General features: G+C 44.0%; 1 protein-coding gene across 6 annotated transcripts in view; it reads right to left on the reverse strand.

The window, feature by feature from the left end:
• Positions 1-24,360, reverse strand: part of LOC134353890 (uncharacterized) — a 90,515-nt gene that overhangs the window by 51,163 nt on the left and 14,992 nt on the right. For 3 of the 6 annotated variants that reach the window (XM_063062405.1, XM_063062406.1, XM_063062407.1), the window contains exon 2: positions 11,265-13,246. The exons of 1 other annotated variant lie outside the window; for it this stretch is intronic. In XM_063062405.1, the coding sequence (XP_062918475.1) occupies positions 11,265-11,546 (282 nt within the window). In that variant the 5' untranslated portion in view covers positions 11,547-13,246. Of the gene's footprint in view, positions 1-7,985; positions 13,247-22,848; positions 22,947-24,360 lie in introns of those variants that run through there. 2 more of the 6 variants (XR_010019697.1, XR_010019698.1) reach the window with 2 other exon arrangements.

Raw genomic sequence — 24,360 nt, forward strand, 5'->3', positions numbered from 1 at the left:
GAATGCAGGGTGACCAGGAAGAAGTGTATAAGACTTAGATGGGTATAGATACGGTCATAGAGCAATACAGCAAGTACACAGACCTTTGGCCCAACCAGTTCCTGCTGACCATGGTGCCCTCGTAGCTAGTCGCAATTTCTGGCATTTGACCCATATCCCTCTCAGAATCAGAATCAGGTTTATTATCACCGGCATGTGATGTGAAATTTGTTAACTTGGCAGCAGCAGTTCAATGCAATACGTAAACTAGCAGAGACAGAAAAATAATAAAACATAATAAATAAATAAGTAAATCACACATTGAATAGATAGTTTAAAAATGTGCAAAAACAGAAATACTGTATATTTAAAAAAGTGAGGTAGTGTCCAAAGCTTCAAAGTCCATTCAGGAATTGGATGGCAGAGGGGAAGAAGCTGTTCCTGAACTGCTGAGTGTGTGCCTTCGGGCTTCTGTATCTCCTACCTGATGGTAACAGTGAGAAAAGGGCATGCCCTGGGTGCTGGAGGTCCTCAATAATGGACACTACCTTTCTCAGACACTGCTCCCTGAAGATGTCCTGGGTACTTTGTAGGCCAGTGCCCAAGATGGAGCTGACTAGATTTACAACCTTCTGCAGCTTCTTTCGGTCCTGTGCAGTTGCTCCTCCATACCAGACAGTGATGCAGCCTGTCAGAATGCTCTCCACGGTACAACTATAGAAGTTTTTGAGTGTATTTGTTGACATGCTAAGTTGCTTCAAACTCCTAATAAAGTATAGCCGCTGTTTTGCCTTCTTTATGAGTACATCAATGTGTTGGGACCAGGTTAGATCCTCCGAGATCTTAACACCCAGGAACTTGAAACTGCTTACTCTTTCCACTTCTGATCTCTCTATGAGGATTGGTATGTGTTCCTCCGTCCTACCCTTCCTGAAGTCCACAATCAGCTCTTTCATCTTTCTGACACTGAGTGCCAGGTTGTTGCTGCAGCACCATTCCACTAGCTGGCATATTGCACTCCCGTACGCCCTCTCGTCACCACCTGGGATTCCACCAACAATGGTTGTATCGTCAGCAAATTTGTAGGAGTGTTTTCTTTTCCCATAATATCTGCTTCAATTGCTTCCTCCGGCATCTGTTTTGCATTAGTGTAAAGCTATTGAAGCACCAGCAACACAGATCAAGAGTTCAATTCCTGCCACTGCCTGCAAGGAGTTTGTATGTTCTCCCCATGATTGCGTGGCTTTTCTTCAGGTGCTCTGTTTTCCTTACATATTCCAAAAACTTATGGCTAGGTTGACTGAATTGTGGGAATGCTGTATTGGGAAGCATGCTGACACTTCTGGGCTGCCCCAGCACAATCCTTGCTGATTTGATTTGCTGTAAAGGACATATTTCACCGTATGTTCGATATTTCAATGTACATGTGACAAATAAAGCTCGTCTCTCTTCATTATCTCATTCCATATATTCATCACCATCTACATGAAAGCATTGTCCCTCCAGTCCTTTTTAAATATTCTTTGCCCTCTTTCTTTTTCACAGACAGTGACATGCATCTGAGGTGGTGAGCTTCGCATCAACGATTTGGAAATTACTGGAGGAAATAGTTAGAGACAGCATTTAGTTATCTTTTGCATTGGTGACAAAGGTAATTGAGGGTGGGGCAGTGGATGTTGTCTATATAGAATTTTGTAAAGCTTTCAACATGTGCCAGTAAGGGTAAGGTAGGATGATGTGGCAGATGAATTTATTGCTGAAGAATTCGTGTAGGGCACAGGGTCTCAAATTTCTGGATATTTGTGATCTTTTTTTGGAGAAGGTATAAAAAGGATGGGTTACACCTGAACCTTGTGGACAGTTTTGCTAGAGCTTTTGCCCAACCCCAGAGGAGGGGCTTGCCCACAACATCACATTTTTAGCCTCCGAGGGTAGTTCTTGAACCATGACCACACAGACCTCTGACGATCCCTTCCCTCTGTTGTCTGGCAGACAGGAATTAAATACCCAAAGAAGAGTTGTGTTCCTGTTGGACAAAGTGATGTCCGAGGTTGGCTGAACTTCTGGAGTGGACAGAGAGAGGCTCTGCAATGCTTTTCACTATCTGGGCTCACTCTTTAACGTTGGTCCCATACCTCACTAACTGTTGCCAGGGCCAGGAGCTCTGTTAGGTCACAGACTATGAGATGGCCCAAGACAATTCCCTTTGTGAGGTCAAGGGGAGGGAGAGCTTGAGGGAGAGGGCTTGCAACTTTTTCCCTTTAAAATGTAGGTTGGCCTTGCCCGTTGCATCCTGACCCCCCACAGCTTGTCCACCAATCCCTTGCACAGCACAGGGCAGGTAGAGGGACCTACTATTACCCTTTGCAGTAAATAAACACAGTGCAGTTGATTATGTGATTTAGGAGCTGGTACAGGAGGTACACATATTGCTAGCTCCCTTCCCAGTCAGGTGGGACCAGTACCAGAGGGACGGACTGCACCAAAACTAAAGGAGAATCAACATCCTCGCAGAAGCTACTCCTGGTAGGAAGAGTTTACATTGGAGTGTGAGGGAATTGGGGGAGGTGCTGGGAAACAAACAGCAGATGAGTAGAGGTAAGGATTGATAGTATGCAGAGTTAGGTCAGGAATGGGTTTAGGAACTTGGTGGGACTGATGGGTGGAAGGAAGTTTATTGCAGTCCGAGGAGTAGTGGAGGTGAGGCAGATGAACTTAAGTGTCTGTATCAGTGAACAGGACTGTGATGGTATGGGTATCACAGAGACATGGTTGTGAGGGAGACAGCTCAACATTTCAGATACCAATGTTTCAGATGTGATGGAGAAAGGAGGTAAAGAGTGGACAATTGCATTACTCACCAGGGAGGACGTCACAGTTGTTCTCAGACAGGACACACAGGATACTCATCCACTGAGACAATATGGGTAGAGCTCAAAATAGGAAAGGTGTAACCACTCTTATGGGATTATACTACAAACCTCCTGATAAGACCATAAGACATAGGAGCAGAATTAGGCCATCATCAGCTCTGCTCTGCCATTCAATCATGGATGACCCTTCTTTCCCCTCCTCAGCCCCACTCCTCCACCTTCTGGCCGTATAGTGTGACCAATCAAGAACCTAACAATCCGCCTTAAATACACCCAATGACATGGCCCCCACAGCTACCTGTGGTAATAAATTCCACAAATTCACCAACCTCTGGCTAAAGAAATTTCTCCGCATCTCTGTTTTAAATGGATGCCCCTCTAACCAGAGGCTGTGCCCCCTTGTCTTAGACTCCTCCACCATGGGAAATATTTTTTCCACATCCACTCTGTCTAGGCCTTTCAACATTTGAAAAGTATCAGTGAGATCCCCTTTTATATTCCAGCGAGTCCAGACCCAGAGCTATCAAATGTCCCTCATATGATAACCCTTTCATTCCCAGAATCATCCTTGTGAACCTCCTCTGAACCCTCTCCAATGCCAGCTTATCTTATCTTAGATGAGGAGCCCAAAACTGTTCACAGTACTCAAGGTGAGGCCTTACCAATACCTTATAAACCCTCAGCATCACATCCCCGCTCCTGTATTCTAGACCTCTTGAAATAAATGCTAGATTGCATTTGCCTTCCTTACCACTGACTCTACCTGCAAGTTAACCTTTAGGGTGTTTTGCACAAGGACTCCAAAGTCTCTTTCCATCTCAGATTTTTGGATTTTCTCACCATTTAGAAAATAGTCTGCACTTTCATATCTGCAACCAAAGTACATGTTCATGCATTTTCCAACATTATATTTCATTTATCACTTTCTTGCCCATTCTTCTGCTCTGTCTGTCCTTCTGCAGCCTACCTGTCTTCTCAACACTACACCAATCTTTGTATCATCTGCAAACTTGGCAACAAAACCATCTATTCTATCATCTAAGTCATTAATATACAGCATAAAAAGAAACGGTCCCAACACTGACCCCTGCGGAACACCTTTGGCAGCCAAACAGAAAAGGACCCTTTTGTTTCCACTCACTGCCTCCTACAAATCAGCCAGTGTGCTAACCGTGCCAGTAACTTTCCAGCAATACTATAGGCTCTTAACTTGGTAAGCAGCCTCATGTGTGGCACCTTGTCAAAGGCCTTCTGAAAGTCTAAATATATAACATCTACTACATTCCCTTTATCTATCCTACCTGTAATCTCCTCAAAGAATTGAATTCCAACAGGTTCATCAGACAGGATGTTCCCTTATGCTGACTTTGTCCCGTCTTGTCCTGTGACACCAAGTACTCCATAACTTAATCCTTAACAGTTGATTCCAACATCTTCCCAACCACTGAGGTCAGGCGAACTGGTCTATAATTTCCTTTCTGCTGCCTTCCTCCTTTCTTAAAGAGTGGAGAACCACTGGGAGAGAGGGGAACCGATATGTAGGCAGATTATGGAAAAATCTAAAAGGAACAAGATTGTTGAAGCAGGAGATTTTTAACAACCTCATATTGACTGGGTCATCCTTAGTGTTAGCAGCAGAGATGGGGAAGTGTTTGTTAAGTACATCCAAAAAGGTTTCTTCAAATAGTATGTGAATAATCCAACGAGAGGAGAGGCCACATTGAACGCTGTACTGGGAAATGAGCCTGGCCAGGTTTCAGTGGAAGACTATATTGCAAACAGTGATCACAACCTTTTAAAGTTTGCAATAATTGTTAATGTCTGGATGGGGATTGGAAGAGTATTGTATCACAGTCCTGCAAATTATTCGGCAGTCCCTTGGCAGAGCAAATTAAGAAGAGTTGTTATTGGGTAAGTCCACATCTGACATGTGGAATCATTTAAAAATAAAACATTTGACAAGGGTTCAGGACAGACAAAGGTAGTAAGTTAAAGGAAACATGACAGCAATAGTGAATTTAGTCAAAATAGTAAAGGAAGCATATAAGGTTTAGGATGGACAGTGGAAGAATATAAAGAAAGCTGAGAACACAAGTAAGGAATTAGAAAGACCAAAATGGGCATGAAATAAGAATCCCAAGGCATTTTTGTGGAAGTCAAATCCGGATAAACTCACTCAGAGAATAAAGTATAAACCCTTTATTCAAAGCCTCCGGGACACTTCGGATTGTCGCTCAAACAGGAACAGTCAGTGACTGTTCCTGCTTGGTCCACCAACTAACTGGCAGTTCCTCTTGCAGGATAGATATAGTTGCTCACTTACACAGGACAGGCTAAAGCCGGTCTTATCTATGCGCATGACTGCACAAAGAGACAAGGACCTTGAAGCACTGACTGTCTAACTGCAAGAAGAAGTATGGCTCAGCATTGAATAGCAAGATTAGCACATCTGTTGATCATCAGCGTTTCTTGCAGAAAAACAGATTGCTGTGTTTACCTGACTGTGTTAACTCTTTGCATACTTTATCATTTTCTTTCTTTTATGCATCTGTTAGTCTCGTGAGACCATGGATTTGCACCTTGGAAGGTCTCCAGGGTGCAGGCCTTGGCAAGGTTGTATGGAAGACTGGCAGTTGCCCATACTGCAAGTCTCCCCTCTCCACGCCACCGATGTTGTCCAAGGGAGGGGCATTAGGACCCATTCAGCTTGGCACCAGTGTCGTCGCAGAGCAATGTGTGGTTAAGTGCCTTGATCAAGGACACAACATGCTACCTCAGCCAAGACTCGAACTAGTGACCTTCAGATCACTAGATGAACACCTTAACCACTTGGCCATGCACCATCATTTTATGTGCATTAAAAACAGGTTAAGTTGCCAAAGTGTAGGGCCATTCAAAGATAAATGAGGGAATTTATCCTTGGAGTGCAAGGATGTCGGCGAAGTACTAAATGAGCACTTTGCACGTGTTCACCAAGGACATGGAAGATGCTGAAATTGGATATTTTGAGATGGAGGAAATATTGTTGGGTCTTTTGAAGCGCATTAAGGTGGATAACTCTATTTGGATTTCAGCGAGGTCGTCCATGGCAGGCTAATGTGGAAGGTTAGACCCCGTGGTACCCAGGGAGAAATTGCTAACTAGATTCATAATCGGCTCAGTTTGGTTTGGAATGTTGCTTGCTTCTATTGTTTAAATGATTTGTGGTTTTCACTCTTTGTGCATTGGGGGTGTTGGTCTTTTCTTGCATTCTTTCACGTTTCGTGCCTTGCAACTGCCTCTAAGTAGACAAATCTCAAGGTTGCTGAATTCTTTGATAACAAATATACTTTGAATCTTTGAATCAATGTAGGAAGTAGAGTGATGGCTTAAATTTTGTTACTCACACTGGAATCCTGTGACTTTTTGTTCATTATTGATATAAACGATTTGTGTGTGAATGTAAAATGCATAGTAAGTTTGTGGATGAATCTAAAATAAGTGGTTCTGAAGGCAGTAAAGAATGCTATCGAAAGTTACAGGAGGTTCTTGATCAGCTGCATAAGTGGGCCAAAGACTGCTAAATAGCTTTGTTATGGGGAAACAAATTTGTGGATTTGGTAAGTGAAGCACCTTCAATAATTCCAAAAGACTGAAGTAAGGTAAATACTGAAAGGGTTTTATTCGCAGTAAGACGTGACCTCCATGCTGAATGTCTGTCCCTGGTCTGAGGGGGAGGGGCAAGGCAAAATCACCTTTATTCAGGGCTCTGTGGAAGGAGCCACAGTGGCAGTCAGCAGAGGGGCGTGTCCAGACAGTTAACCCAGTTACAACATATATACGTGGTTTACCACAGTAAGTACTTGCAATAAGTACTCACCGAAGGTAAGAACCTTCACAAGTAACTGCAAAACTTAGAACAAACAATTAATTGCAAAACCTTAACACATTTCTCAAAGAACAAAGTAAAGTCTGATGGGTGGTGGCCCCGACACATTGACTCACATTGCCCTCTTAAAAGATAAGAGCTCCTGAAAATTCACTTCACCGAGTTGCGAAATATTTCATTTGGTCACCTTTACTACTGAAGCATGGGATTAATTCAAACTTCCAATATCGACTGAGCAAACACGAGAGCCTTCGTGCTTGCTAACTTAAATACAGCCACACACGGCCACACCTCACACAACATTTGAAACACAAGCGATTCATACTTTAAACCATTTCAGAAAATAACTTGCTCTTAAACCATTACCAAAATATTAGGCACTGTGCTCTATTCCTCCTGGTACTTTTAATCCCACTCAAGGATTGACCGTCATTGCCACTTGATTGCATAATTATGTGTTACCCCCTTGGAAGCAGGCAGCATTCTCAGTACAATCTTTATCATGCAATGTGATGACAGCCCCGCCCCAAAGGTGCTCATCTATCTATGATATAAAACCATTTCAGCATTCCCTCCACTCTCCCCCCAGGTTCCAAATGCTCGGTAGCAACGTGGTCAGAAGTTCTCCTGGCTTTGGCCTGTACCTTGCCCTAAATCCAGCAAGTTCCTTGACGGAGAACTTCCTGGCGTCTGTCATCTTTGAGGGGCCCACTGTACAACTCCTCACACGTTCCTGGTCGTCCTCTCCTGTGGTCACTGGTCTGGCCTGTACTTTCTCAGGTGCATAAAGAGAAGGGCAATCATAGGATTCTGCTCTACTGTCTCTCTTCCTCATTCTTTATCCTGCTGATTAAAGAACAGGTATTTGTTCAAGAATGCAGACTGCTTCGAGACAGTCAACATGAGTTATATTTTCTGATAAATTATCAATTGTTTGAAATAAGGTGATATCTATTAAATCACCCTGCAGAAGCAATGATTTAAAACGCTGTTTATAATTAACGACCAAGTCAGAAAGTGACTTTGACCTTGAGAATATCATCTGCAGAATATCTTGTGTTTTTGAACATGGGCCTGTTTCTGTTCAGCTGTCTCTTACATGAGTTATATTTTTTGATAAATTTTCAATTGTTTGAAAATGCTGTGAAATATATTAAATCACCCTGCAGAAGCACTGTTTTAAAAGATTCAAAGTACATTTATTATTCAAGTATTTATGCTGTATATAACCCTGAGATTCATCTTCCAGACAGCCATGAAACAAAGAAAAGCATGTAACCTGTTTGAGGAAAAACATCAAACCCCCAAAGAGCAAAAAAAAGTGGGAACCCCATCCTGCACATGGAGTAGGTGAATGGTCTCTCCCTGGTGTGAATTTTCTGATGTGTCTTCAGGTTGGACAACAGAAAGAATCCACTCCCGCAGTCAGATCAGGTGAACAGTTGCTCTGTGGCGTAAACTTCTGATGTACCTTCAGGCTGGATGACTGAGTGAATCTCTTCCCACACACAGACCAGGCGAATGGCCTTTTCCCACTGTGAAGATCAGCTGACTGGCAGGAGGCCAAGAGTGGAATAAAGGGAGCCTTTTCTGGTTGGCTGCCGGTGACTAGTGGTGTGCTACAGAGGTCAATGTTGGGACTGTTTCTTTTCACGTCGTATGTCAATGATTTGGATGAAGGAATTGTTGGTTTTGTGGCCAAGTTTGCAGATGATATGAAGATGGCTGGAAGGGCAGGTAGTGTTGAGGAAGCAGGGTATCTGTAGAAGGTCTTAAGACAGATTTGGGGAATGGGCAAAGAAGTGGCAAATGAAATATAATTTCTCTAAATTCATGGGTCATGTACTTCAGCAGAAGGAATAAATGTGTGGACTATTTTCTAAATGGGGAGAAAATTCAAAAATCAGAGATGCAGGGGAACCTGGGAGTCGTCAAGCAGGACTCCAGCAGTTGTAAGGAAGGCAAATGCAGTGTTTGAATTCATTTCAAGACAACTAGAACACAAAAGCAAGGATGTAACGCTGAGGCATTATAAGGCATTGGTCAGACCACACTTGGGAGTATTTAAGCAGTTTTGGGCCTCTTACATAAAAGATGTGCTGGCATTGGAGAGGGTCCAAAGAGGTTCATGAGAGTGATCCTAGGAATGAAAGGTTTAACATATGTGGACCATATGATAAATCTGTGCCTGTACCTGCAGGAGGTTAGAAGAATGAGGGGTGGAGGGATCTCATTGAAACCTATGGAGGATGATTCCTAAGGTAAGGGAGTCTAGGACCAGAGGGCACAGTCTCAGAATAGAGGGTTTCTATTTAAAATGAGGAATTTCTGTAACCAGAGGGTGGTGAATCTGGAATTCACTGCTAAAGACAGCTCTGCAGGCCAAGTGATTGGGTACATATTTAAGGCAGAGGTTGATAAGGTCTTGATTAATCAGGATGTCAAAGGTTGTGGGGAGAAGGCAGGAGAGTGGGGTTCAGGTGATAGTTTCAGTCTCTGTGGTGATCACTATCCTCACACTCGTACAGTGAAGCTCAGTGCAAGTTAAGAGAACTAATCCTCAACTTCTTTCTGGACATGGCTCAGGCATCTGCAATCAGCACCACATTCCCTGGCCATCTACCTGTCTGTATAATAGTGGGTCAATCCTACCTGTCATCTATCTATGATTTGGCTCAGTGTGTCTCTATACTTTAACAATTCTGGACATGTGCCACTGCCTGACGAGGGGCACAGGGTATTTACACAGTTGCTCCCGGAGACTTCCTGATTGATCACTGTGACCTTGAGGTGATTGACAGCGGTGAACTCAGTAATGGCATTACCAATGAATGTCAAGGGTAGGTGACTGGACTTTCTCACTGGAGACTGTTAATGTATGGAATTTTTGTGGTGCGAATGCTACAGGTCAATTGTTACCCAAGGCAGAGGTGTATATTATCATTATACACCCAGACAGAATAGAAGTAACAATGGAATACCCACAAAAAGCTGGAGGAACTCAGCAGGCCAGGTAGCATCTATGAAAAGGGTCTCGGCCCGAAACGACGACTGTTTACTTTTTTCCATCCATGTTGCCTGGCCCTCTGAGTTCCTCCAGCATTTTGTGGGTGTGGCTTGGATTTCCAGCATCTGCAGATTTTCTCTTGTTTGTGAGAAGAACCAATGGTTCCTCTTGGTAGCAGGATCCATAACCAGATGATGTTCAACAAAGGTGATCTGCTACAGAACCAAAAGTGAGGCAATGAGTTTCTTTGTCGCGCTTGGCTCTAATTGCATTATAATTCACTGGAAGTTGGACCCAGTTCTTTCTTTTAGTCCTCAGTGTCAATATTCCCATTATTTTCTGAGGTATGGGCATCAGCTGGTTCTGGACATTGGACCTGATCTCAATGTTCCACTTCAATTGGTAGAAAACTGCTTATCTACTTATCTGGAAGATTCATCACAAGTTATTAATGCAAGATAAACTCAGAACTATATTTTTCATCTGTCCAAGATCCTTAGATTTAGATAGCAGGATCTCAGTTATGCCCAAGAGGTCTAGTGCACCCATTCCCTGAACCATTTGTCCACTGACTGCACGCGCGCTTTTTGGCACAATTGTGGACTCTCAGCACCTACTCACTCAACTCGCTGTGATGATAATTGTGAAGCTCACAGATTTCCAGGTAAGAACAGAGCCATTGAAAGCATTTACAGGCATCGCCTCCCCTTTGCCAAATTGCATCAATCTAGTCAATGTTTTTTATGAGAACTCAGTAGCCGGTTTAACAGAACCAGCTCCCATAAGCATATCCTCAATGTCAACAGGGATTGTGTGTGTCAACAGTCAAAGCCAACCTAATTTTTTTCTGTCAGTCTTCTTCCAAATTTTGCTACTCAATCGTTCATCATCACACTCCGCCCCCCCCCAGCTCCTCATCACATTCTCCTACCTCTACCACTGTCCAGAGCCCCAATCCCTGCCCTGTGCTGACCTGTCTCTGGTTTCTGTTGCTGCTCCGCTGAACATCCAACATATGGGTCTGCATTCTGCTTTCAGAATTTAGAGGATAGTAGTGTATTCTAACAACCCAGCTGTGTGAGACACAGCTCTTTAGAAGCAGTGAAAATAACCTATAATGATGAAATGACCAATGACAATCTCCCTCAGCCCAGAGATTTGAGAGATGAAGAACACGTCAGACACAACTGAAGTCAGTTTGTCTTCTTTGGTCAGCAGGAAATCATGCAAGAAATTCAAGGAAACCTCTTCACCCGCAGAGTGGTGGCTGTTTGGAACCGATCACCACAGGGAGAGCGAGAGGTAAACAGGAGGGCTGGGTTTAAAAGGACTATTGTGGAACAGAAATACTGGCAGGGACCAGCAACAGAGAGTTGATTCCCTTATGTACACTGGGTGTGTTGTAGTTTCACTAAGTACCTGAGACATGGGATGTATGGGTGTCAGGGAGGGGTAGCACCTCTGGTGGGGGAACATGTCGCGTCCTTTTCAAAGTGGTTTGTCCACCTTTGGTCCCCACCTGGCACTCAGCTCTCACCTGTGGCTCCCTGTAGCTGTTTGCATGCGACAGCGGCCACACCCCGGGCAACGGCTTCAACAAGCCGGCTAAACCAGGTGAGGGTAGCCGACGGGTCTCAAACCCTCGGTGAGATAGGGAGTTGTCTATCCCAGCATGTGAAGACAGACTCCGGCGGATTGAGCGGACGAGACCAATGGAAGGTCCAACGGTCAAGAAGGCGGTCTCTGCAAGCATCATGGAACGTGTAGAGCAGGACAAGACACAGATGACGTCCTGGTCATCCACTGCGCCTAGTCCCATCTCCAGCCGTCTCGACTCTGTCTTTCCACTGGATCAAGATGGGAATTGGGAAGAGAGAGTGAGGTTGACGCTGCGCAACTCTCCGTCACTTAAATCCAAATCAAGCGCTAGTCTCGACACCATCATAATGGTGTCGAGGTCCTCATTGACGTTGACGATAGACGAACACACCTGAGACAGTTTGAAATAGAACTGATTTATTTGTCACTGATCTAGAATATTAAACTCCAGTGCTATTTAAGGTGAACATCAGAAGAAACTCCTCTCATGCCCAGTGACCAGGGTGCAGAACTGTGTGTGAAGAGCAGCAGCATTAACTGCAGAGTTCGAAAGCAACAGTCACTTCTGAACTTGCCTCTGCATTCAGAAACTGTGATGGTTAGCTTTCCAGTATGCAGGTTATTTAAACATTTTCCCCAATGTGAACTCGGTAGTGTGAAACTAGGTTAGATGACTGAATGACTGATGACTCTTTCCGTATTTTGGCCAGGTGAACAGCCTCTCCCCAGCGTGAACTCGCTGATGTACCTTCAGTTGATATGACCGAGGGAATCCCTTCACACAGTCTGGGCAGATTCCCCAGTGTGAATTGACTGGTGTGCCAGTAAGTTAGCTGACTGAGTGAATCTCTTTCCACAGTCTGAGCAAATGAACGGCCCCTCTCCAGTGTGAACCCACTGGTGTGAATGTAGGCTGGATGACTGAGTAAATGCCTTATCACAGTCTGAGCAGGTGAACAGTCTCTCCCCAGTGTGAACTCGGTGATGTTTCATCAGTTGAGATGATTGAGTGAAACCCTTTCCACAATCTGAACAGGTGAATATTATCTTCCCAGTGTGAACTGACTGATAAGCCAGTAGGTTAGATGGCCAAGCAAATTTCTTCTCAGTCTCAGCAGATGTCCGGCCTCTCCTGAGTGTGAGTCAACTGGGGTGTCTAGGAGGGGTAACTGAGTGAATCACTTCCCCTAATCATAGAAGATGTAAGACCTCTCTGAGTATGAACGGACTTGTATGTCAGCAGGTCAGATGAGCGAGTGAATATCTCCCCACGCACAGAACAGTTGAGTGGTCACTGTGTCTGTGGGTGGAATGAGTGAATCGTTTCCTATACAGGGACCAAGTGAACAGCCTCGCACCACTGTGCATTTTCTGATCTGTACCTTTATCTTGGACGGCTGAATGAATCGCTTCCTGCAGTCAAAACAGGTGAACGCTCTCACTATGGTGTAAGTTTGCTGATGTTTCTTAAAGCTGGATGACTGAGTAGATCCCCTCACACACACACAGCAGGTAAAAGGCCTCTACTTACTCTATCTGTGGGTTGGCTGAGTGAGAATTCCTTCTCACACTGGCAGCAGATAAATGATATCTCCCTGCGATCAATTCTCTGGCAATTCAAGTCAGATGTTGGTCACAGTGAATCCCTCGCACAATTGATGCAGATGAAGAACTGATCTCCAGTGATCAAATGCCGGTTCGAGTGGATTTCGCTGAGTTACACCAGAAAGCTTCATTTCAGACACAAAGCACGTTTCCAGCTAGAGTCAGATACTTCTTCATCCCCAAAGATCAACAAAAGATATACTGGTGTTATAAAGGGAATATCTGGTCACTCATTAAATATCTGGACAGAGACAGCAAATCTGATGTGTTGTTGTGTTTGAGATTCCCGTAAGCAAATTCTTTGCCATTTCTAACCTGCAAAAAGATTTACAAAAGACATCAATGGGTGAAGGACAGCATTTCAGATGAGATCATTTTAGTCTCAATGGTGAACTCTGACATCACACTGTTACAGTAAGGTTCAACCCAAGTTGGAGGAACAACTCCATCTTCTAACTGGGCTCGAATCTCAGGCAGCCAGACTGATAATCAAATTATCTTCATATCTTTAGTGCGCCTCCCCCCCCCAACACACACACACACAGGGATCATTCCCTCTGTGATAACCTTGTCCATTCATCCTTCCCAGCACTTATCTGTGCAAGCAGCCCATTCACTTCCATTCAGAGCCCCAGACAGTCCTTCCAGGTCAGGCAACACTTCACCCGAGAATCTGCTGGGATTATCTATTGTGTCTAGTGCTCCCAATGCAGCCTCCCTACATTGTGAGACTACTCTGAAATTATGGGACAGCTTTGTTGAGTATCGCTGCTCCATCCACCAAAGCAGAACTTCCCAGTGGCCAAACATATTAATTTCAGATTCCTGTTCCCATTCCCGTGCCAAGATGAGGCCACGCTCAGGGTGGAGGAGCAACACCTTATATTCTGTCTGGTAGCCTCCAACCTGATGGTATGAATATTGATTTCTACTTCCAGTAAAAAATATTCCCCCTCCAACCCCTCTTCTTCTATTCACCACTCTCGCCTCTTTCCTCTTTTCACCTCTCTATCACCTGGATACCCTCCTCCTTCCTTTTCTCCTATGTTCCACTCTCCTCTCCGATTCCTTCTTTCACATCCACATGGCTTCACCTATCCTTCTAGCTATACTCCCTCCCCTCCCCCCAACTATTTATTCTGGTGTCTCCCCCCTTGATTTTCAGTCTTTAAGAAAGGTCTCAGCCTGAGACATCGACTGTTTATTCGTTTCCATAGATGCTGCTTAACCTGCTGAGTTCCTCCAGCATTTTGTGTATGTTACTCTGGATTTCCCAGCAACTGCAGAATCTCCAGTGTTTATCAAATTCTTTGTCTTCCTGTGTATCAGAATGGGCAATTTCTGCCCATCTTCAATTGATGACTTAAGCTCAGTTTGATGAAAGGGCAAAATTACTGTCACTGTGAGTTAACGAGAACTGTGGGGGGGGGCAAAATTGAAAAGGGTGATGAATACTGTACTGAAAGTGTTACATTTCAATGTATCCGGAATAAGGTACATGGCGTAGCGCAGTTTGAGATTGGCAGGTATGATGTTGTCGGCATCGTGAGTCGTGGCTGAAAGAAGAATATAGTTGGGAACTTAAGTTGGCAGTGTTACACATGGTATCAAATGAACAGGCAGATAGCAAGAGGGGGTGGCATGAGTCTGTTCATAAAAAATGAGATCAAATCTTTAGAAAAAGGTGACATAGGATTAGAAGAGTTAGGAAACTGCAAGAGTAAAAGAAAATGAACAGGAACCTGGACGTGGGCTACAAATTATAATTATTAAGGCACCTGTTAGTCTTGCGAGACCATGGATCTCCGCCTGGAAAGTCTTCACTCTCCAGGGCGCAGGCCTGGGCAAGGTTGCCCAGCAGTGGAAGGTGGAAGACCAGCAGTTGCCCATGCTGCAAGTCTCCCCTCTCCATGACACCAATGTTGTCCAAGGGAAGGGCATTAGGACCCATACAGCTTGGCATCAGTGTCGTCACAGAGCAATGTGTGATTAAGTGCCTTGCTCAAGGACACAACACATTCCCTCGGCTGGGGCTCGAACTCACGACCTTCAGGTCACTAGTCCAATGCCTTAACCACTTGGCCACGTACCCACTCAAATTATAATGCAAGATAGAAAACACGTGTAAAAAGAGCAATGTTGTGATTGTCATGGGGGAATTTCAATATGCAGGTCAATTAGGAAAATTAGATTGGTGCTGGATCTGAAAGAGAGGGAATTTGTAGAATGCCTACACGATGTTTTTTGAGAGCAGCTTCTGGTAGAGCCCACTAGGGGAATCTCATTTGTGGATTGGGTGTTATGTAATGACTCAGATTTGATTGGGAAGCTTAGGTAAGCGAGCCAAATAGGAGCCAGTGATCATAATGTGTTAGAATTCACCCTGCACTTTGAGAGGGAGAAGTTAAAATCAGATGTACCATTATTACAGTGGAGTAAAGGGATTAGCAGAGGAATGAGAGGGAGGAGCTGATCAAAGTTGATTGGAAGAGGACATTAGCAGTGAAGACGGCAGAACAGCAGTGGCTGGAGTTTCTGTGAGCAATTCGTAAGATGCAGGATAGATGCATCCCAAAGATGAAGTATTTAAAAGGGACGATAAGGTAACTATGGTTGATAAGGGAAGTCAAAGACAGCATAAAAGCAAAAGAGAAGGCATATAATATCGCAAAAATAGTGCAAAGGTAGAAGACTGGGAAACTTAAGAATCAACAGAAGACAACAAAAAAAGTTGTAAACAGAAAAAAGAAGAAATATGAAGGTAAGCTAGTCAATAATTTAAAAGAGGATACAGAAAGTTGTTTTCAGATGTATAAGGAGTAAACGAGAGACAACAGCAGATATGGACCACTGGAAAATGACGCTGGAGAGGTAGTACTGGGGTCAAAATAATGGCAGAGGAACCTGATCAGTGTTTTGCATCAGTCTTCACTGTGGAAGAAACTAGCCACATGCCTGAAATGTGAGTGTGTCGGGGCAGAAGTATTGTTTTTATTACAAAGGAGCTTGGGAAGCTGAAAAGTCTGAAAGTCGATAGATCACCTGGACTAGATGGACTACAGCCCACAGTTCTGTAAGAGGTACCTGAAGAGATTGTGGAGGCATTAGTAATGATCCTTCAAGAATCACTAGATTCTGGAATGGTTCCAGAGAACTGGAAAATTGCAAATGTCACTCCACTCTTTAAGAAGGGAGAAAGGCAGAATAAAGGAAATTGTAGGCCAATTAGTCTTAGTGGTTGGGAAGATGTTGGAGTCTATTATTAAGAATGAGGTTTTGGGGTACTTGAAGGCACATGACAAGTTAGGCCAGTTAGCCTGACTTCAGTGGTTGGAACGATGTTGGGAGTTGATTATTAAGGATGTGGTTTCAAGGTACTTAGAAGCACATGACAAAATAGGCCAAAGCCATTATGGTTTCCTTAAGAGTTAATCTTGCCTGACAAATCTGTTGGAACTCATTAAGGTGTGCTGCAGAGGTTGATGTTGGGACCGCTTCTTTTTGTGTTATGTTAATGATTTGGATGACAGAATTGATGGCTTAGTGGCCAAGTTTGCAGTCAATATAAAGATAGGTAGAAGTGTTGATGGAAGCAGGGTGTCTGCAGAAGGACATAGACAGATTGGGAGAATGGGCAGATGGAATATAGTGTAGGGATGTGCATGGTCGTGTACTTTGGCAGAAGGAATAAAGGCATACATTATTTTCTAAATGGGGAGAAAATTTAAAAACTGGAGGTGCGGAGGGATGAGCAGGATTCCCTAAAGGTTAACTTGCAGGTTGAGTCAGTGCAATGCGGTGAAGGCAAATGCAATGTAAGCATTCATCTTGAGAGAACTAAAATACAAAAGCAAGAATGTAATGCTGACACTTTATAAACCACTGGTGAGGCTTCACTTGGAGTATTGTGAGCAGTTTTGAACCCTTATCTAAGAAGAGATGTGCTGGCAATGGAGAGGATCTAGAAGAATTGGGGGGGGGGGTCAGGGGGAAGGAACCTCATTGCAATCTATGAAACGTTGGAAGCCCCATATAGTCTGGTTGTGGAGAAGATATTTACTACAGTGGGGGAGTCTAGAACCCAAGAGCACAGCCTCAGAATTGAAATGTATCCATTTAGAACAGAGATGAAGAGGAATATTTTCTTTAACCAGAGGGTGACGAATGTGTGGAATTCATTGCCACAGACAGTTGTGCAGACCAAGTCATTAAGTATATTTAAGGTGGGCGTTAATAAGTTCTTGATTAATGAGGGTGTCAAAGGTTACGGAGAATGGGGCTGAGAGGGATAATAAATCAGCCATGATAGAATAGCAGAGCAGACTGGATGGGCCGAACAGCTTAGTTCTGTTTCTATGTCTTACGGACCCTCTTCATCAGTATTATTTTAAGTTTTGGCCATGTCCCACAGCGCTACAAAGAGCACATGGCTGATCCTGCGGACTTTCTCATTATTCTGATCCCTTGCCCCCTCAGGTGACTGATGGTGGTGAACTCATCGATGGCAACACCAATGAATATGAAGGGGAGGGAAGAAGTCTTTCTCACTGGAGTGTGGCACTTTATAAGACCATAAGATATAGGAGCAGCATTAGGATATTTGATCCATTGAATCTGCTCCACCATTTCATAATGGCTGATCCATTTTCCCCTCAGCCACAAACTCTTGCCTTCTCCCCATATCCCTTCATACCCTAACCGATCAGCCTCCGCCTTAAATATACAAAAAGACTTGGCCTCTACAGCTGCTGGTGGCAACGAATTCCACAGATTTACCACTCTGACTGATGAAAATCCTCCCCACTTCCATTCTAAGAGGACACCTCTTTATTTTATGTCCTCTGGTCTTAGACGCTCCCACCGTAGGAAACCTCCTCTCCACATCCACTCTATCAAGACCTTACACCGTTCGATAGGTTTCAATGAGGTCACCCCTTATTTTTCTGAATTCTAGTGAATACAGGCCTAGAACCATCAAATGCTTTTCATATGACAAGCCAATCAATCCTGGAATCATTTTTGTGAATCTCCTTTGAACCCTCTCCAGTTTCAGCACATCTTTTCTTAAGATAAGGGGCCCAAAATTGCTCACAATACTCTAAGTGAGGCTTCACCAGTGTTTTATAAAGATTCAACATTACATCCTTGTTTTTATATTCTAGTCCTCTTGAAAAGAATGCCTACATTGTAGGAATGCCTTCCACGCCACAGACTCAACCTGCAAATTAACCTTTAGAGAATCCTGCACAAGGACTCCCAAGTCTTTTTGCACCTCAGCTTTTTGTATTTTCTCTCCATTTAAAAAATAGTCAACCCTTTCATTTCCTATACCAAAGGAAATATTCCTATACCTATACATTTGGAAAGCGGTGAAATGATCGGACAAAGTCAGCATGGATTTGTGAAAGGAAAATCATGTCTGACGAATCTCATAGAATTTTTTGAGGATGTAACTAGTAGAGTGGATAGGGGAGAACCAGTGGATGTGGTATATTTAGATTTTCAAAAGGCTTTTGACAAGGTCCCACACAGGAGATTAGTGTGCAAACTTAAAGCACACGGTATTGGGGGTAAGGTATTGGTGTGGGTGGAGAATTGGTTAGCAGACAGGAAGCAAAGAGTGGGAATAAATGGGACCTTTTCAGAATGGCAGGCGGTGACTAGTGGGGTACCGCAAGGCTCAGTGCTGGGACCCCAGTTGTTTACAATATATATTAATGACTTGGATGAGGGAATTAAATGCAGCATCTCCAAGTTTGCGGATGACACGAAGCTGGGTGGCAGTGTTAGCAGTGAGGAGGATGCTAAGAGGATGCAGGGTGACTTGGATAGGTTGGGTGAGTGGGCAAACTCATGGCAGATGCAATTTAATGTGGATAAATGTGAAGTTATCCACTTTGGTGGCAAAAATAGGAAAACAGATTATTATCTGAATGGTGGCCGATTAGGAAAAGGGGAGGTGCAACGAGACCTGGGTGTCATTATACACCAGTCATTGAAAGTGGGCATGCAGGTACAGCAGGCGGTGAAAAAGGCGAACGGTATGCTGGCATTTATAGCGAGAGGATTCGAGTACAGGAGCAGGGAGGTACTACTGCAGTTGTACAAGGCCTTGGTGAGACCACACCTGGAGTATTGTGTGCAGTTTTGGTCCCCTAATCTGAGGAAAGACATCTTTGCCATAGAGGGAGTACAAAGAAGGTTCACCAGATTGATTCCTGGGATGGCAGGTCTTTCATATGAAGAAAGACTGGATGAACTGGGCTTGTACTCGTTGGAATTTAGAAGATTGAGGGGGGATCTGATTGAAACGTATAAGATCCTAAAGGGATTGGACAGGCTAGATGCGGGAAGATTGTTCCCGATGTTGGGGAGGTCCAGAACGAGGGGTCACAGTTTGAGGATAGAGGGGAAGCCTTTTAGGACCGAGATTAGGAAAAACTTCTTCACACAGAGAGTGGTGAATCTGTGGAATTCTCTGCCACAGCAAACTGTTGAGGCCGGTTCATTGGCTGTGTTTAAGAGGAAGTTAGATATGGCCCTTGTGGCTACAGGGGTCAGGGGGTATGGAGGGAAGGCTGGGTTCTGAGTTGGATGATCAGCCATGATCATAATAAATGGCGGTGCAGGGTCGAAGGGCCGAATGGCCTACTCCTGCACCTATTTTCTATGTTTCTATGTTTCAAAGTGCATGACTGTACACTTTCCGACACTTTTTTCCATCTGCCATTTCTTGGCCCATTCTCCCATTCTGTCTAAGTCCTTCTGCAGATACCATGTTTCCTCAAAACTATCCTCCCCTCTACCTATTTTCATATCATCTGCAAACTTTGCAACAAAGCTATCATCCAAGTCATTGACATTTAATGTAAAAATAATCGGTCCCAACACAGACCCCTGTGGAACACCAGTAATCACTGGCAGCCAACCATGAAAGTGCCCTTTATTCCCACTCTTTGTCTCCTGCCAATCAGCCACTGCTTTATCCATGCTAGAATCTTTCCTGTAATGCCATCGGCTCATAATTTGTTAAGCATCCTCATGCATGGCACCTTGTCAAAGGCCTTCTGAAAATCCAGTGATGTGAAAGCTACAGGTCATTTGTTACCCAGGACAAAGGTGATTGATATCATTATGTACAAAGAGAGAATGGGACAACACATGTCCTCACAGGTACTAAGGTCCAGAACTTGAGGAGGTAGAACAAACAACACACACAAAATGCTGGAGGTACTCAGCAGGCCACGCAGCATCTATGGAAAAGAGTACAGTCGACGTTTCGGGCCCAGTCACCACGAAGGGTTTCGGCCCGAAATGTCGACTATTTACTCTTCTGCATAGATACTTCTTGGCCTGCTGAGTTCCTCCAACATTTTGTGTGTGTTGTTTGAATTTCCAGCATCTGCAGATTTTCACGTTAGTGGAGGTAGAACAAAGGTGATTTTTATCAAGAACTAAAGCTGATGGGAGGATTCTTTTTATTTTCTCATGCAACAGTAATTGACTGCTTCATGACTAGAAGGTAGACTCATCATTAAAGATTTACTCGGAACTATTTTTGCTCCGAATGTGAAACACGTCTCTCCGCCACGGTTCGAAATGTTCCGGCAGCCTCGCTCATCAGCAGAAAGCTCCCCGAGGCCCGGGAACAGAACGTGGAGCTGAGAGAGAGAGGGGAAGGACTGGAAATGTTCCAAGTTTGCAGAGCTATGGCATGTCCGGGCTCACGTTATGTGTCCCTCAGTCACTGGTGCTAACGAAACCCCCGCACCGAGCTCCGCTCCTAACTGCTGCTGATTCACGAGAGCACATGCGCAATTTTCTGCGCCCTTTAATTTATTCCTGTGCATTTGATTGCAAACATGAGAAAATCTGTAGATGCTGGAAATCCAAAGCAACACATACAAAATGCTGGAGGAACTCAGCAGGGCAGGTAGAATCTATGGAAAAGAGTACAGTCGACGTTTCGGGCTGCGTCATTTTGAGTGTGTTGCTGTGCCCCTGAAGGCGAATTCTGAAGCGCGGGCGTTTCTGGGTAAGCAGGGTGCCATTAGAATTGTCTGCAAGCACCGCTTCCAAGCCATGTGCCTCAAAAATAGTTACTGTTTTTAAGCAGAAATCTCTGCAGCTACTTTAAAGCAACAAACTCCCGCAAACAATCTATGTAATTAATATCAACTGACATTCTATGTGTCAAAGTCCAAGAAATGAAATGTTGATATAAAACACGAGATATTCCGCAGATACTGAGAATATACGCACAAAGCGCTGGGGGAACACAGCAGATCAGGAGGCATCTAAGCAGAGGACTAAACACTCAAGGCATTGTGAAGGGTATCGGTCTGAAATGTTATCTTCATAGATGCTGCCTGGCCCGCTGAGTTCCTTCAGTCAATTAGTTTCCAAATGTTGCTGATCTTTCATTTGTAGTCACATCTTCTGGTCTGATTCCCTCCTCCTCCTAACCCCCTTCACGTTCTGGATTTTTAAGAAAATTTATGACCCTGCTCCATGGAAGATATACCCAATATTCTGCTGCTACACTTTAGAGGGGAGTGGTTTATTGCAATAACCCAGCTGTATGAGCCACAGCCCTTCGAAACCAGTAAAAAGGACTTAAATAGTTGGAAAGACCAGGGAAGAATGAGTTTAATCGCCCATGATGCCTTGAGGAATGAGGATTATTTGGGAGAAAAAACAGTTCATCCGTTTTCTACTGCAGCCTGCAGAAAGTCATAGAGAAGATTCAAGGTAAACCTCTTCATCTGCAGTGTGATGACCAGTTGTAACCTGTCATCACAGGGAGAGCGAGGGGTGAACAGCAGGGATGGATTTAAAAGCACTGATGTGGAAGAGGAACACAAGCAGGTACCAGTTTATCCAAGTGGCCTCTCTACTGTACATTTGGCATGCAACCGAGACAGTAAGCACCTGAGACACATGATTCAGAATAGAACTGACTTATTTGTCACAGATCCACAATATTAAACACCAGTCTAATTTCATGGTAACATCATCAGAACAAACCCCTCCAACACTCAGCTATTAGGGCAGAATTTCAGATGGTGACAAGAAAGCATACAATAGCAAAATAGATCAGCTGGTTGAGTATCGAACAACAACCTTGCACTCAGTGTAAAAGAATTGATTGTAGACTTCAGAAAGGGTAAGATGAGGGAACACACACCATTCCTCATCAACGGATCAGAAGTAGAAAGAGTGAGCAATTTCAAGTTCCTGGGTGTCAACATCTCTGAGAATCTAGCCTGGGCCCGACATAACAATGCAGTTACAAAAAAGGCACAGCAGCGGCTATATTACAGCAGGAATTTGAGGAGATTTGGTATGTCAGCAAAGAGACTTGTGAATTTCTACAGAAGTGTTGTGGAGATTCTAACTGGCTGCATCACTGTCTGGTATGGGGCGGGGAGGGTGCACTTCACAGGATCAAGATATGCTGCAGAATAAACTCAGTCTGGTATGGGGAGGGGGAATTGTACAGGATTGAGATAAGCTGCAGAATAAACCCAGCCAGCTCCATCATGGGCACTAGCCTCCCCAGCATCCAGGCCATCAAGGAGCAATGCCTCAAAAAGGCAGCTTCAATCATTTAGGACCCCCATCATCCAGCACATGACCTCTTCTCGTTGCTACCATTAGGTAGCCTAAAGGCACACACATAATGATCCAGAAACAGCTCATTCCCCTCTGCCATCAGATTTCTGAATGGACATTGAACCTATCAACACTACCTCATTAATTTGTTTTTCCCCTTTATGGACTATTTATTTAATTTACCTTTTTAAATATATATATATACATTTGTTACTGTAAGTTGCAGCTTTTATTTTTATGTATTGCAATGTACTGTTGCCATATTACAACAAATTTCACAACATATGCCAGTGACATCAAACCTGATTCTCTGATTCTGAATTTGATTCATTCCAGAGTATGATGATCAGCAGAATCTGACATTAACGGTCCTTCATGAACTTGCAACTGGATTCTGTGACTGGTGGTTAAAAAAAAACATATATTTTATTTGAACTTCCTCCCTGAAGTGAAGTTGCTGGTGTTTCAGCAGGTGGGATGATTGAGTAAATCTCTTTGCTCACTCAGGACAGAGGTATTGCCTCTGCTTATTGTTAACTCACTGGAGCCTCACAAGCTGGGATAACTGAATGAATTTCTTCCCACTCTATGGCTGTGTAGAGCTACTCCCCTGCATTATATGGTTGGTGTTTCAGTAGCTCAGGTGACTGAATGAATCTCACCCCACACTTGGATTGGATGAATGGTCACTCCCCAGGGTAAACTCTCTGCTGTTTCTGCAGATCGGATGCTTGGACGAATCCCTTCCTACACATGGGGAAAGTGAACAGTCTCTCCTCCGGTGTGAACTTGCTGGTGCATCTGCAGGTGCAGTGGCCTAGTGAATCCCTGACAAAATGAGAGCCAGTGAATGACATCTCACTGCTACCAACTCTACAGTGATTTATCAGGTCAGATCACTGAAGTGTACATGTATTCTGGTTCTCTTTGCTACGACTGGTGTGACGTCTTCTCAAGGATCTCCTCCTCCATATTCATGGATCGGTGCCATTCAGATGCTGGTGAACTGACAAGACAGCAGAAGTAACAAGCTGTTGTGTTTGAGATCCCCATACACAAATCTCTTGCCTTTTCTACCTTGTAAAAATTTAACAAAGGACAAAAATGGGCGAAAGCCATTTCAGCAAAGATAACTTTAGTCTCAATGGTAACCCCTGATATTGCACTGTTACGGTGAGGAATTTGGAGGAAAAACACCTCATTTTCTAACTGGACACAGTTCAGAGATCCAGGAACAACATCAAATTCTCTGTCTTCCTGTCTGTATCAGAATGGATCATCTCTGCCCTTCATCAATCTGTGACTTGGCTCAGTTTGCCTCTCTCCATTAGTTTTACATTCTGGGTATATCCCATAGACCTACTAAGAGTGCATTGTATTTACATAGCAGGTTCTGGAGACTTTCTGATTATTGTGACCCTCCTGGCATTTGAAGGTGGTAAACTCAGAGCCAGCAATGCTATTAACCTCAAGAGTAGGAGATTTGGTTTTCTCAGTGTGGCACTTCCGTGGTGTGAATGCTGCCCATCACGTGTTACCCAGTACATTATTATGTTCCAAGAGAGAATAGAAGAGAAACATGGTGTCAGTGGTGGACAGTCAGAACCACAGGATGTTGAACAGAGGTGATTTCCTAAACGAGCAAAGGTTTCTCAAGGATTTTGTCGATATCCACTCCTCTCCATAGAAGCTGCCTGAACTTTTGAGTTCCTCTGGTGTTGTGTGTGTGGCTGGAATAAGTGGGTCATTTTCAGACTGGAAAGAGGCAACTTTTATAGTACCCCAGGGATTGGTTCTAGTCACAGAGGTTCACT

This window comes from Mobula hypostoma, chromosome 11 (assembly GCF_963921235.1).
Source record: "Mobula hypostoma chromosome 11, sMobHyp1.1, whole genome shotgun sequence".
In the NCBI taxonomy this organism is placed as follows: Eukaryota; Metazoa; Chordata; class Chondrichthyes; order Myliobatiformes; family Myliobatidae; genus Mobula; species Mobula hypostoma.